General features: G+C 39.1%; 3 protein-coding genes across 3 annotated transcripts; all 3 read right to left on the reverse strand.

Annotated features, from left to right (window-relative positions):
- Nucleotides 1-217: 217 nt before the first annotated feature.
- On the reverse strand, nucleotides 218-1,471 carry LSM04_000057 (AAA ATPase; the record flags this gene model as incomplete). Its single annotated transcript, XM_067334743.1, has 1 exon — nucleotides 218-1,471. One exon carries the CDS (start codon nucleotides 1,469-1,471, stop codon nucleotides 218-220), a length of 1,254 nt encoding a protein of 417 aa, XP_067191568.1.
- A 6,924-nt stretch (nucleotides 1,472-8,395) lies between these two features.
- On the reverse strand, nucleotides 8,396-9,931 carry LSM04_008104 (uncharacterized protein; the record flags this gene model as incomplete). Its single annotated transcript, XM_067334744.1, has 1 exon — nucleotides 8,396-9,931. One exon carries the CDS (start codon nucleotides 9,929-9,931, stop codon nucleotides 8,396-8,398), a length of 1,536 nt encoding a protein of 511 aa, XP_067191814.1.
- A 931-nt stretch (nucleotides 9,932-10,862) lies between these two features.
- On the reverse strand, nucleotides 10,863-14,756 carry LSM04_007322 (Peptidase C19; the record flags this gene model as incomplete). Its single annotated transcript, XM_067334745.1, has 1 exon — nucleotides 10,863-14,756. The coding sequence occupies one exon, from the start codon at nucleotides 14,754-14,756 to the stop codon at nucleotides 10,863-10,865; it is 3,894 nt and encodes a 1,297-aa protein (XP_067191796.1).
- Nucleotides 14,757-14,846: the final 90 nt, after the last annotated feature.

Below are 14,846 nucleotides of genomic sequence, written 5' to 3' on the forward strand. Positions count from 1 at the left end.
GCACCAAAAACACGAAAAGGTGAGGAATAAAATAAATAAAAAGTAACCAAGACAAACAGACACAAATACAAACACAAAAAAAGAAAGAAAGAATTGAAAATCAGAGAAACCGCAAAAAAGAAGAGAAAAAGAAAAAAGAAGATAAACCCCCTTTTTTTTTCTTCTTCCTCTTCATTCTGTTTCCCCACAACCCATTGCATCTCTTTTTCCCTCTCTATTACGAGTAGAAATCATAGCGATCATCCCCAGTTTTGCGAATAACTGTACGATATGCACTCTCGAGATCCTTCGGGAGCACCACATATCTATTCTTCCGCACCGCGAGCATACCGGCCTCCTGACAAATTGCCTGAATGTCGGCGCCACTCAACTTCTCCGCGCGGGTGACGAACTCCTCGAGATCGACTTCCGGCGAGAGATTCATGCGACTCGTGCAGACTTGAAACACCAGCCGTTTCTGCCGGCGATCGGGAAACGGAAATTCAATTTTGCGATCGAGTCGCCCCGGTCGCAATAGCGCTGGATCGAGTGTGTCCCAGCGATTGGTGGCCATGATGACTTTCACATTTGTGGTTTGATCAAAACCGTCCATTTGTGTGAGCAATTCCACAAGGACACGCTGCACTTCGCGGTCGGCGCCGGTTTGGGCGTCAAACCGCTTTGTGGCGATACTGTCAACTTCATCGATGAAAATAATCGCCGGGGCGTTTTCGCGGGCGAGACGAAAAACATCCCGCACTTTCCGCGGCCCCTCGCCGAGATATTTCTGCACAAACTCCGATCCCACCACACTGATAAATGCGGCATTTGTGTGGTGCGCCACGGCCTTTACAAGCATTGTCTTCCCTGTTCCGGGCGGGCCGTAGAGTAAAACACCGCGTGGGGGATCAATTCCAATTTGATCGTACAAAGAGGCGTGAGTGAGGGGCAATTCAACGGCCTCGCGAATCTCCTGTTTCTGAATATCCAATCCACCGACATCACTGTAGGTGACGGTGGGTTTATCCTCTTTTTGCATGATGTGAATAGTGGAGTCCGTCTCATTAGGGAGAATCTGCACACACGAGTTGCTGCCTTTGTGCAGACCAACACTCGCACCAGGCTTTAATCGCTCCTTGTCCAATGTGCTGAGAATACGCACATAGTAATTACTGCTGGAGGATCCCGTTACAACACCCCGAACAGCATCCACCGCCTCCACAAAAGTACCGAGAACAAGTGGTACGGCTTGAATACGCATAACTTCCTGTTTTGCCACGGTTTCCTCTTGTAATAAGTGATGGGTTTCCATGCGGCAGATCATGGTTTTAAGTTCAAGGTTTTGAATATTCTTCACAAGGCGTTCGTGTTCCTCATATAAACTGGTGGTAGTCGTATTATTATTATTATTATTAGCAGCAATGGTATTGGTATTCGCCGTACTTCGTCCTCCTGTTGTTGGGGCCTTCGGTTGTGCAACAACAGAAGTCATATCTACTTTACTTGTATTGGAATTATTTCTGCTTTTTGTTTGTTTATATTTCTACTTCTTTTTTCTTTCTTTGTCTTTTTCTTCTTTTCTGTTTCCTTCACTCTCTTTTTTTTTTCTTTTTCTTCCTTCGTTTTGTATGTGTGTCTGTGAGGGTCGTAAAAAAAAAAAAGGGTTGTTTTGCTAACTAAACAATCTAATTTTTCTTCTCTTACTTTTCCCTTTTCACTTTCAAGAACTGTTGAATTTGTTGTTGTGTAGTAAACCACTCACACAAAAAGCCTACTAGTTTTCTTTCTTTTTTTTCCTTTTTGCTTGATGATGGTATTCCTTTTATTAATATTGTTTTTTTGTCGTTTCCTATTGAGGGTTATACAAAAAAACCCCACCCAACATATTATTAAAACAAAAGAGAAGAGAAGCGAATAAAATAAAGCAATAATAAAACAGGTGAATATAATATACAGATATATCCATCTATCTATCTATATCTATCTATCTATCTATCTATCTATCTATCTATCTTATCTATCTATCTATCTATCTATCTATCTATCTATCTATTATCTATCTATCTATATATATATATATATATCTATCTATATATATATATTACTTTTAGTATACCCCAGAAAAAAAAAATTATTATAAAGAGGATCAGCGATATATAATCACAACAAAACAAAAAAAATGTGAATACATGTCTACATATCACTATTAAAGGATACTCTCTCCCCTAAAAACAACCACAAGAAAGAAAATCCCACTTTATTGCAATTGTCAAAGAAGAGTAATGACGATGAGCAAAAGAAAAGAAAAAAAACTGGGAAAGGATAAATTGAAAAGCACAACAAAAAAAAGACATACGCACGAGCGTACTGGCAGCAATAAGAAAAAAAAACACTATGTCTTGTGGTTTAAGGGAACAAATAACTAATGAACTATGACAAAGGAAGCAAGTAAACAAAAAAAAAAATTGATTATCACGACGCGGTGGAAGTACGTGGCAAATGGGGATAATAATAATAATAATAATAATAATAATAATAATAATAATAATAATAATAATAATGTCGTTTTACTAAGAAGAAGAGAAGAGGAAAGGAAGAACGTGTTTGCACATGTGGTACTGCATGCCAAACTGGGAAACAACTTTTGCCAATAAGGCCAGTACATCAACACATTAATAACTGGGAAATACCAAAGATACTTCTCGCTTTCTGTGGCTTGACCTTCGGCTTTCGGGGTTTGGGAAAAACGCTTCCCCATAGTTGGCGCTTAGCCCTTATGCCTTCTTTCTTGAGGCAGGAATTATCATTATATTACTCCACCGCAGCGAGCACCATTTTGTGCTTCTCTTTGCCCTTTGCGGATTGGGCCGTCGGGGGTTTACAAGAACAGAACGAGGCAGTCATCCGCTGTGCGTGTGTGGTAAATTAATGGAGTTACCCCGTATACCCAATAGTTGCGTGAGCCTTATTGTGATTAATATAAAGGTCGCATCTACCGCCTCCTGTCGCGGAGGCTTCAGTTCCATTAAGCAGCGTTATACTGTTTATACCTGACATTTCATGTTGTCGAGGTAGCAATAAAGATCGTAGTTGAAAATAATAACCCATACGAAATGTTGTATCCAACACGGTTGTACCGTTTGATGTTGGTCAATCTTCTTGTTTTTGTTGTTTTTATTCTTGTTGGTGGTGTTTCGCTGTTTCTTCTTCTTTTTATCCCTCGTCGCGGGGTTGTTTGTTGTTGTATTGTTACCATCTGTTTCATGCAGCTTATGCTGTTTCGCTTGCGCTTTGTGCGCATGCTCTTGTTCAAAACGGCATCTTCGCGTGCCTGTGGTTGTAATTGTTTCCCACTGCAGTTTATCCTGCAGAGGACCGAGGGGTAATTGACGTTCTCTTTCTCTCGGGCCTCCAGCGATGGGAGAATTCTAAAGTGTTCGTCGCTTATCTCCTGATAGTGTCCCATGTTGGGATCACCAAAGCGTCCAGTAGAGATATATCGAATTCCTCCTCTCCAGAGAAGATGGCCCATGAGGACAATTCACTGCGTAATTCTTCCTTATCGTTATTATATTTTTCTTCGTTTCTTTTCTTACTTTTTTTCCCCTTGAATGAGAAGAATGGACAGTTGCAGTTGATAAAGTCAAGTATCCATTGTTATCGCTTATACTACTCGTATGGCCGTGGGTACTGTTGTTTTCCTCTGAAATGCCAAGGACATGTAATGCCGTAGAGAGTATCGCATCAGGTGATCTAAAGGAGCTTGCCAATGACGCTGCCGAGACGGCCTCTAACAAAATACTTTTCACGCCGTAATGTTTCCTCAACGCGTCGTTCTTTACGTGGTGTTTCATGGTGTCACTTCTTCACCGGTATATGAATCCCTTTAGGATCCACCACTGGTAGATTATTAGTTCGCTTGTGCAATAATGCGAAAACCTTCATGGTTATCCAGTGTCCGTCGTACACCTTCGCCCTCCTGTTGTTGACACAAAGTGGGTGTTGGATGCGCAGGACATTGTTTCGCTTCTTGTTTCTACCGGTGGTCATTATGATCAATATGTTGATCATTATCGTTTGGCAGCTGTAAGAATGTAGCAAAATGTCACGGTACAAATCTCCAACAAGGAGGGTGAGTGTTTGTGTTTCCATGTGGGATGAAACTCTGTAGTTTAATCGAAGGGGCAATGAAACCGGTAATTCGTCTGGATCACCCGTCTCCGTTTTATGACATACTAATAATAATTCATCTGCAGAAAAAGGAATACGATCAAGGATATCTTCTCTGTATCTTTCTTATTTTCCTTCTTTGTTTCCCGCATTCATGACATCTGGTGGAAGTTTCATTTCTTTACGCAGAAAATTCCCCATGGGGTGTATAATACTTCAGGTGCAAACGGGATCTTTCTTCGCAGCTGTTAACATGCGATCGTGGGTCGTATCACCGTATTCAGCTGTAGAAGAATTCTTAATACCAGACAGACTGTGATTTGTATTCGCCTCATCATTTCCCTGGCGAATAGTATTAAGATCATTTTCCAGAATGTGTGAAACGACAACGAAAGTAATGTTTACCCACGTACTAATCTATTAAGTATGCTTTCCTCACTAAGAGTATCATTCATCCATTGTACTAGTTCATTTTTTATACCATATCTTAATTTTCGCTATGCTGCGAGAAAAATACAAAGTTCTTCTTCATGTAGACGTTCAAGTTCTGCTATTAGTGATGTTGTGGACTCCCTACATGGACGTCGGGCACCAATTTCTCTTTGTTCTTCCATATAAGCGCAATACTCCACGAATCTGTGAGATTAAAAATCTGCATTGCAACTATACGTTTTACTCCTCTCTTCTCCCCTCCTTTTGTTTCTTCGCCTGTTTCCAAATGTTGCTTTGCAACAAGAGATAAATGTTTTGAAAATACCACTTGGGTCCATGTTCACTTGCGTTCGGGGTCTTGTTTCCTGGGAACTCCGCTCGAGGAGAGCACGGGCGGTGTTGTCCTGTGCGTTGTCTGTCTCCCGATTCATTTGGAGATAATAAATTACCCAGATACCATCGCAATGTATCGATGCGGGTATGCCCCTTCGTGTGCAATGAGGTGCTCCTCCGACATTCCTTGCGTGGCCAGGCTTCGTGTCGCTCCTTTCCGTAATGACGGGAGGGCGTGTAGCGGTTAGTCGCTCCGCATTGCCTGGCACACCCTGTTCCGGAGTGCTGCAACGTCCTGGGAACGGTCACTGATGTTGGAGACGCTGGCTAAAGGAGTGTTGGAGGACAGACGCGTCCTCTCGTGGCCGCATAGCCCCTTCATGGTACGGGCTGCGAAACTGAGTTCCTTTGCTATACCTCATGGCCAATTACGTAAGAATTAGTAATATCCGGTATTCACAAAGTGAACCACGTAAACACGTTACAAAACACCTCTGATTCAGAGGATGCCCTTGGCCTGATCAGCAATAGAGATGCGAGAGTAGTCCTCAACGATAAATGTGAAATTTTCTCATTAGCTTCATAACCTTCATAAGATTCCACAGAGATAAAATTCCAAGTATTTTTTGCATTAATAAATTCCGTTGTCGTTCAAAATATTCCTGTAAAATCAGACATAGCAGCTATAAGTTCGGCTGCGAATAAGTTTATGCCTTCTGTATTGAAGCGCGATATATGTAAAGGTAATTCCGTCTCCATAGTTGTTTTGAAATATCTTTGCGTTATGTTCAACAAAGGGATATGACGTCTATTAGTTTGACGTGTCTGATGGTCAGATGTTTTTCGAAGGAGTACTGATATGTGATTCCACATTTTCATTCCTTATCGCCTCATCATTATTATTTAATGGACCATCCGTTGTGTGTTCCTTTTCTGCGGTAATACGTCGCAGATGTAAAATTTTTCATTCATAGTTTTCATTTATAAAGAAATGTAAAAATGCTTGATATGCATTCGCAGTCTATTCGACTCGTACATCCTCCGCGTTGGAGGGATCCAATGTCTACCGTCCGCGCCTCACTGCACCATATCATCACGATGAACAGGGCTGCGTGTGGGCACTCTTCCGCGAGTATCCTGTGTGCTTTTTGTGTCTCTTCGTGTCTCACCACTGTCGGTGGTTTCGTGGGTGCATGGCGTTCGGAAACGGTGTGCTGCCTGCATTGCGGTTTGTCAACTGGGACTGTAGAATGAACGGAAACATGAGTTACCGTTTCCGTGTCCTTATCACCGCCGCCTAGAAGCTCGCTCGTTTACATGAGCATCGTGTTTCTGTCGAGCAAAATGTGCTTCATGGCTGATATAAAATTATCCTTTGGTGGCTTCGTGTTACTTTCTTCTACCTCTTTTTGGGTAGGGGCGTAACCGCTGCGGCAATCCTCGCTGTGTCGTTCTTATCGTACACAATTCCTTCTAATGTCACTGTGTGGCCATCATGATTGGATGGCGTGTGCCAGGCCCCGTTCCACCATTAGAGTCGGTGCTGAGTAGTGGATTGAAAACAGACGCATTTTATCGCTCTCTACCGCACTGAAGATTCCCGCAATCCAGTGGTGGCGAATAAATATGGAAAATAATAGGTGGTCACACTCTTTTTCCTGGGAAAATATGATCTATTTCCTTCGCCTGAGCTCGCGTCGTACGTGGGAGGGCGTCGCACGGTATAACCGACTGCCTCGGTAAATACTTCTGGAAAACGTTGTCTTCCTGTACGATAGTGGACCTATTTCCTTGTCGTAAAGTCTCCTCCATGTGTCAATATTTGTGTGTTGAGCTCTCTTTAAAGGTACACCACAGAACATTCGTTATTCCACGCGTCGGTTTTAGTGCTGCTAACTTTCCGACGGGGTGATACTAGTTTTAGGGGTGGGATTCGTCGAACTCGTGATTCTTATATTCTCCACCTTCTCTGTACTGGTCTGCTTGGTTCATCGCAAAAGGGACTTCCGCATCCCTTGCGTCCTCCTGTGTTTCTCTCCTCATATCGTTGGCTTGTCCCTGTGGCTCTGCGTTTTGGTGTACGTTATCGGAGTCTGTGAGTTCATGCGCTGGTGTTGCATGTCCTGCAACTCCTCCACCATGGCCGTTTAGTTGGCCAGACTGTCGCTGAGCGTCGCCCATATCCATCGGGGCAATCCGTTGCCCATGGGCGTTTTAACGGGCCTACAGTTGTGTAAACATGGAATTCGTGCTCTTTTTTACCGTTTAAGAAGAGTGTTTCCAGGCATTGTAGACCATAATCGCGGTCTTTTGCAGAGGACGTTTCGTGGTCTACCGTCACCTCCGTTGGTGTTTGGCGACCCAATTGCGGCCTTGTCAATGCACGTTTCCTCTACCACTTCACTACTTTCATTGTCTTCGTGAGTGGCGGAATGTTTTCTCTGGAAATTCCGTACCATTGCGTGCTTTCATGTTTTGGCGAGAACAATGCGCGATCTTGTTGCTGCACCAGAAAGTCTTGTAGTCTGTCGTTCAATATCTGTTTGGCCTTGGCGTCCAATGTGTTGCTGTAGTTGCCCTGCATCAGGGAAGCCTCCAACAGTTTTCGTAGGGAATCCGATCATCGTTTTGTCGCCTTCTTGATAAGTCTCGTTCCATAGTGTGGGGAATCTGTTGAGCTTATCGCCAGTAAAGCATTGTTCCGCAATATTACGGATAGATGCAAAATTTTCATTCGTCATAGTCACCTTTTAAAAACTCTCTTTCGAGTTCTGAGCGCGTTGTACAACTCTTTGTGAGGAGGTATTGGTGTGCAACCTTAAGTAATTGCATTGAAAGAGAAAAAGATAAATAGGAAAAGAAGAGATGTTTTCAAAGTATTCAAGCATTATAAAATAATCAAGTTGTTATGCACACAACTCTACGTCTCTTCCAACACGTTTCCGTTTACTCTACCACTGTATGTCCAATCTCTCTCTTCCTCTTCGAGAAGTTTCTTATACGACACGCTGGTGCTCTTTGCACGTTGCAAGCACGGCTTCTAATAGTAATAATAATAATGATAATAATAATAACAAAACTTAGAACGTTCGATTTCATTTCATTATCGTCTTTTTGTTTTGTGTGTTATTTCTTCAGTTCCGTCCAACAGAGTTTGGCAGAAAAAGCAAAAAAAAAATGAGAGAGTGTTTGAAAATTTATTGATATCCACACAAAAGAGGGATATCTTTCTTTTTACGAGAAACATGCAATATTCCCCGTAACTGAGCAATCCAAAAAAAGAAAAAAACTTGAGTGAGTAATATCACCATATATATATATATATATATATATATATATATAGACGTATAAGCAAGTATATCATTGTATTTTATTTAAGAGAAAGAGAGAGATAAAGGATAACCAAAAAAAAAAAAAAAAACAAAAAAAGTTCATTTTTTATTATTACCCCAAAAATACAATTTATTTTTTATAAACTGATTCACTTATCGCTTTCATTTACTTGTACTTTTTCTCTTAATTGCCACCTTTCATGTGGTATACGTTGTACACGCAGAGCCTCCAATCGCCACTGCCGCAATCGTTCATTTGCCAACAATCGTTTATTCGCCATAAAACTCATATTACTACTACTACTACTACTACTACTACTACTACTACTGTTCGCACTACTCTTACTACTTTTTCTCTCATCACTTGTTTCAAGAATATCTTGTGGTAGTGTTTGCTGGGAATCTTCGTTATTGCGATTTGACAGAAATGAGGGGATTAACAACTGCTCAGTGGATATATTTAAACCGCAACTACAACTACACCCATCATGTGAATACTCAGAACTATTATTATCCTTACTATTATTATTATTATTATTATTATTATTATTATTATTATTATTATTATTATTATTATTATTACTATTATTATCATAACGTTGATTGGAATAAGAATAATGAGAATATTCAGGGATTTTATAGATGGATAGTGTCGATGGATAAGGATGACTCTCCTCCGTACTGTGTAATGGCTGTAAAGTAGGGGACACTGCAGATAATAATGAAGATGATGATGAACTCTTCATATATTGACTGTTGTACTCAGTGTGATAAGTAGAAAGTGTAGGGGAACCGGGTTTACAAGATAGCGTACATTCCATCGTATTATTATTATTATTATTATTATTATTATTATTATTATTATTATTAGTAATAAGATTGGAAAGATCTTGACAATGTATCTCACGCAGTTTGGCTTTTGTGTGTTTAATGAAATTCCTTAGAATTTCATAAGAACGTTGATCGTACTTTGCGGCTTCTATGAGTTGTGCGGCTATTCTTTCTGGTTTCTCTAATGTCTCTCGCACAAATGTATCACTTATCCACTCCACTGCCGCTGCTGAACCATTCACACCATTACTATTATTGCTTTTATTATCATTATTATTATCATTATTATTATTATTATTATTATTATTATTATTATTATTATTATTATTATTATTAGTATTATTATTAGTATTATTATTAGTATTAATAGTCGATGTTATTATTGGTGGTTCCTGTAGAGATTCATAATCGTCTATTTCTTTACTTCTCTCATCTCTATACTCTGCGATGAGATCTCTTAATACTACTTTATCTGACGCTGTTAATGAAGTTATATCCATCACCATTTTATCAGCGGAGCGTAGGGCTTCTAATGCCTTTTTGTACTTTCGCTTATACGCATTTGCCAACATTCTCTGTCTGTGTACTTCACGCGATAATAACATCATCTTCTCATGTGTATTAACAGTTTCTAATACTCCGTTTCCACTTCTCTGCAGATCTACACAATGCGAATATTGAGTGCGATGGAGTCCTATCATTATATCTTCTTCTTCGTCTCGTCGTCTACACTCAGTATGAGACATGTCCACACTATCACTATCACCATTAGTACTACTAAGTCTATTCTTTTTCTTATTCTTATTACTATTATTAATATTAATATTCATAGTAGTATTAGTCCTCTCCGTCATGCCTGGATTTCCTTCTGGACATCTTCTGTGTTGTTGGGGGTATTTCTGTTTCTGTATTATTGTTATTATTATTAGTGTATGCCAGCAGAACTCAGTTGTGTATCTGTGCAACAAATTGAACTGAACACAAATATAAAGAAGTACACACAGATATATATATATATATATATATATATATATATATATTAGATCAATAATACAGAAATCAATAATAAGAACAACAATAATGAATATTCACTGGGCGAGAGAAGGTCGACGAATATTGTCCTCACCAATGAGTGGTGTTTAAACCAATCTAGTAATAGAGAAAAGAAGGGATAAAAGAAAAAGATAACATTAAAATACATAAATGAAGAGAAATACAGTCAGAAGGGAGATTTTTTTCTTCTGATAAAATGGAAGAATAACAGTAAATAAATAAAAGCAACATCATTTCTTCTTATCAAACTGAACGCACTAATAACGTCGCAAGCAGGGAAAAGGGATAAGCTCACTGAACAAACAAGAATCTCAGCAATATATTAGTTTGTATTATATAAATAGTAATATACCCGCCTATATATATATATATATATATATATATATATATATAGACTGTATATTATAGCAGCCAGAATAGTAGAAAGAAAAACAAGAACACACACACAGATACATAGAGAACCAAAAAACGAAAAAAAAGAGTTACTGTAACATCAGTAGTAACGTAAAGTAAAAAAAAAAACCGTAAAAGAAAAACGGGACGCAATACCCTACTGAAAAAGAAAAAAAGACTAATCGTTAGCAAATATACTGAATACACGTGTATAGTAACAAACAAACAAACACAGAGAGAATGTTTGCACGTATATATATATATATATATATATATATATATATATATATATATATATATATATAATGAAGGGAAAACGTGTTGCTTTTCCATTCACACTCAGTAGATTGGATTCCCTCCTCCCACTGCCGCATTGATTCTAGCACCATTGCCCACAAAATCACTACTATCATCATTGCCATCATTACCGTTATTATTACCACTATTATTATTATTATTATTATTATTATTATTATTATTATTATTATTACTATTATTATTGTCATGATCATCATCATCATCGTTGTTTTTTGTAATCCACAGACTCTTTTGTCCTCTCTCTGTTGCTGTGGAGTTCATCAACCATAGAAATAGTCTTTCCAATCCATCCGAGAAAACTACTTCATCTGTGCGTGGTTTTCTCTCATCACTGCAGCAACGTTCATAGAGAATAATATACGGCGTCTCAAGATGACTAAATACAAATCCCGTTCCGTCCATAAAAGCACGTAATTTCTCAGAACTCAACGGTGATAACACAGAATCATTCGCCAACACCCAACCACTGCTGTTCACATCTTCACTATTATTATTATCATTGCTATTATGATGATGATGATGATGATGATTATTATTATTATTATTATCATCATCTCCATTCGCCGCTGCTGCTACGGGAGATGAGGCCGTCTCACGGAGTAATGCGAAATAATGCCCACTGCGAGGAGTGGAGCCACTGTGCACCAAAACCGCAATAACTCTATAGCGAACATGTGCATGAAACACTTCTTCTTCTCTTTGTTCTTCTTCACTTGCTTGATGAGATGTGTGGTGAGTGGACTCCCGCTTTACAACCCGCACGGGAACAGTGATGTATTCATCAATGCGCACAGCATCCATCACCTTCTCGTACTGACTGGAATTACGAACATACTGAAAGCGGTTTAACTGCAGAGTCAAATAAAAAGGAACTCCTTCAATCTCGGCTTCTTCTCCTATTTCTCTATGAACTCCATATTCTTGTTCATATTCTTCTTCATATTGTTGTTCATTCTCTATAGATTGATTAGATATGGTTGTTCTGCACGTGGCGTGCATGGCGGTTCGCAATACAGCTGGATGACGACTGTGGCATGATTCACAGTACATCGCATTATCCCCTTGAAGAAGTTCACCCGCACCTTGATAGTTAAGTAGATCATTCAGTAAACCCTGCAATGATAGAATTGGACGAACTTCCTCAATCACGTCTCTCTCGTCTTCTTCATTCTCATCATATTCCTCCTTTGTGTAAGGACCATATGTTGTGGTAGCTACATATCCATCTTTTGACCGCACTACATCTACCACCCGTATAGAGTTTTCCTTATCATCATCATCACTATCCTCATCAATCTCGTTACCTTCTCCATGATCTTCTTCTCCCTGTAGTGAACTTACGCGGGTTTCTACTTCTATTTCCGCCGCAGATGTTGAAGATGTGATGATGGCGGGATGTCCGTCATCGTGATCGCGTAGTAGTGGAAGTGTGATATCCCAAAAAGGCGTTAATTGCGTTCGTTTACGATTGCAGTGCAAACACTCAATAATAGAGGCAGAGACTCCACCAAACCATCGATCCACTACTGTGACCCGCTTCTGCGTCTTACTGGCATTATTATTATTATTATTATTATTATTATTATTATTATTATTATCATTATTATTATTATTATTATCATTAGGAATTTCTCTCATTACCCCTTCTTCTTCTTCTGTTTCCTCCATGCTGTCTCCGCGGTCTAAAATCTCCAGCAACACCTTCGCATACTCCGAGGCATCATGCTGAAATCCATCATTAAACGGCACTGGCAACATCAATCTAAAGAAGGCGGTATTCACAGGCTCACTCGCATGTCCTCTACACAATCTCCAGTGCATTTGTCCAAGCAGGAGTACAAAACTGAGGGCCACTTCCTTATCGGCGTCTTTTATTCCTGTTGATACCCCACTCGTTTTATTATTAATCGTATTCGTCGTATTCGCAGTGGAATCTATGTTACTATTATTATTATTATTATTATTATTATTATTATTATTATTATTATTATTATTATTACTAGCAGTACTGCCATTGGGATTTTTCTTTTCGAATTCGTCAGCGAGGGCTTCAATGTGTGGCAAAAACTCCTTCATAAGTTGCATCCTAAAGTTTTTGGCGGCAAAAAAAAGTTGTGTAAAACTATTAATGAAACATGTGTTTCCCACATTTACAAGACCCACAAATGCATCCGATGACTTTCGCGGAACTTCACGTGGTTCATATGGCAGTATGATAGTCCCATGATCCACATTATGGTTTGCTTCATTCACACTGTATGAAGAAGATATCGTTAATCCGTCAGGCGCGGTTTCCGAAGCGGGAGGGAATGGCTTATGTCTGGTGTTTTTCTCATTATCAGATGTAAAGTACCTCTCACCTCTACTACCATTACTACTATGATGATGATGATGATGATTATTATTATTATTATTATGATTATTATTATGATTATTATTATTATTATTATTAGTAGTAGTAGTAGTAGTAGTAGTAGTTGTTGTTGTTGTTGTTGTTGTATTAACAGTATTCCCCAATCGAGCAGAGGCAAATTCCGTGTAGTGCTTACGTTGTTTATTGGATAAGTTATCCATTGTGTCAGGGTGAAATAAACCCCTCGCATTTCCCGAAACTTCTGCGTATTCCGCATCAAAGCAAGTTTTCAGTAATGGCGTATTGCGGCAGATGCAGCTTATATACATTTGCCAGACGCAACCGCCCTTTTTAAATCGTTCTGCGAGGAAAAAGGCACTATTGAGATTCTTCTCGTCTGTGGAATCCCATGTGACGACACACTGGCGCATTTCATTATCTATCTTTATAATCATATCACACAATGTTCGTCTCGTCAATGCCGCGGTTTCTGTTTGTCGAAGAATAGATATTAACATGCTGTCGGATGGCGCCTCTATACATTTGCTAAACAACATACTAAAAGCCTCTCTTGTGTACGGTCCACCATATAAATTAGATGTTCGTGTATGCATAGAAACAGGATTTTCTGTTTCGACCGCGAAGAACTCCAGCATGGCGAGAAGCACGAAACCATTCGTCAACTGATAGAGTGAATGAATCAACTGAAAAAGATCTTTCCGACTTGTTTCTGGGGAAAAAGCTTTTAACAGGGATCGGACGGGTATAATGAGATCACGAAAGACATCCAAAGCCGTATTGTGCAAACACCACAAGGCATCATCTAATGTCGCTAACTTTGAAAGAACCACCGCATCGCGAAAACTAATCTTTGCATTTTGTTGTTGTTGTTCTTCTTCTTGTTGATATTCATTATTATTATTATTATTATTATTATTATTATTATTATTATTATTATTATTATTACGATACGATGATGATGGTGGTTTCCACTCTTCGGAAAAGTTCACTCCATACGCGAGAAAACTCGAGAGTAGTGATGTGAAGAGTCGCGGATGAACAGAGTTTGCGGCATCGCGTAGAACTGTATAGGCTATCGTAATATGTGCAGGAATAAGATTAACAGCATTACTGTTATGCTGAATACTGTAATTAGATGATGATGATAATAATATTAATGATGATGATGTGGTTGGTAAGAAGATATCATGTCGGGCATTTGTATAGGCATACTGCAGTATATTTGTTAGCATGACATGAGCCATATGAGCGTTACGAAGAAATAAGAATGAATTGTGTTTATAAAAGTTATCCATTGCGGCTCTTATAGACTGTGTTATACACACTATAACGAGTTTTTTATACTTTAGTAATACCGGCGAGCGTGGAGTGATGGATGGTGGTATCGGTGCTATTGTTATGATTAATGATATACCATTAAGATATAGTAATTGTTGATGATGTTGTTGTTCTTGTTGTTCTCGTTGTCGTTCTTCTTCTTCTGCTTCTGTTAATGGGAAGTTATAATTCTGTGTGTGTGCATTCCAACTCGAATTTACCATTATCGTCCTCAAACTTCTGATAACGACACAAGTTGTTGTTGTTGTTGTTGTTGTTATTATTTTTTCTTTCTTTTGTTCTTATTCTTCTTT

This window comes from Trypanosoma melophagium, assembly GCF_022059095.1.
Source record: "Trypanosoma melophagium isolate St. Kilda chromosome Unknown ctg22segment0, whole genome shotgun sequence".
NCBI classification, from domain to species: domain Eukaryota; phylum Euglenozoa; class Kinetoplastea; order Trypanosomatida; family Trypanosomatidae; genus Trypanosoma; species Trypanosoma melophagium.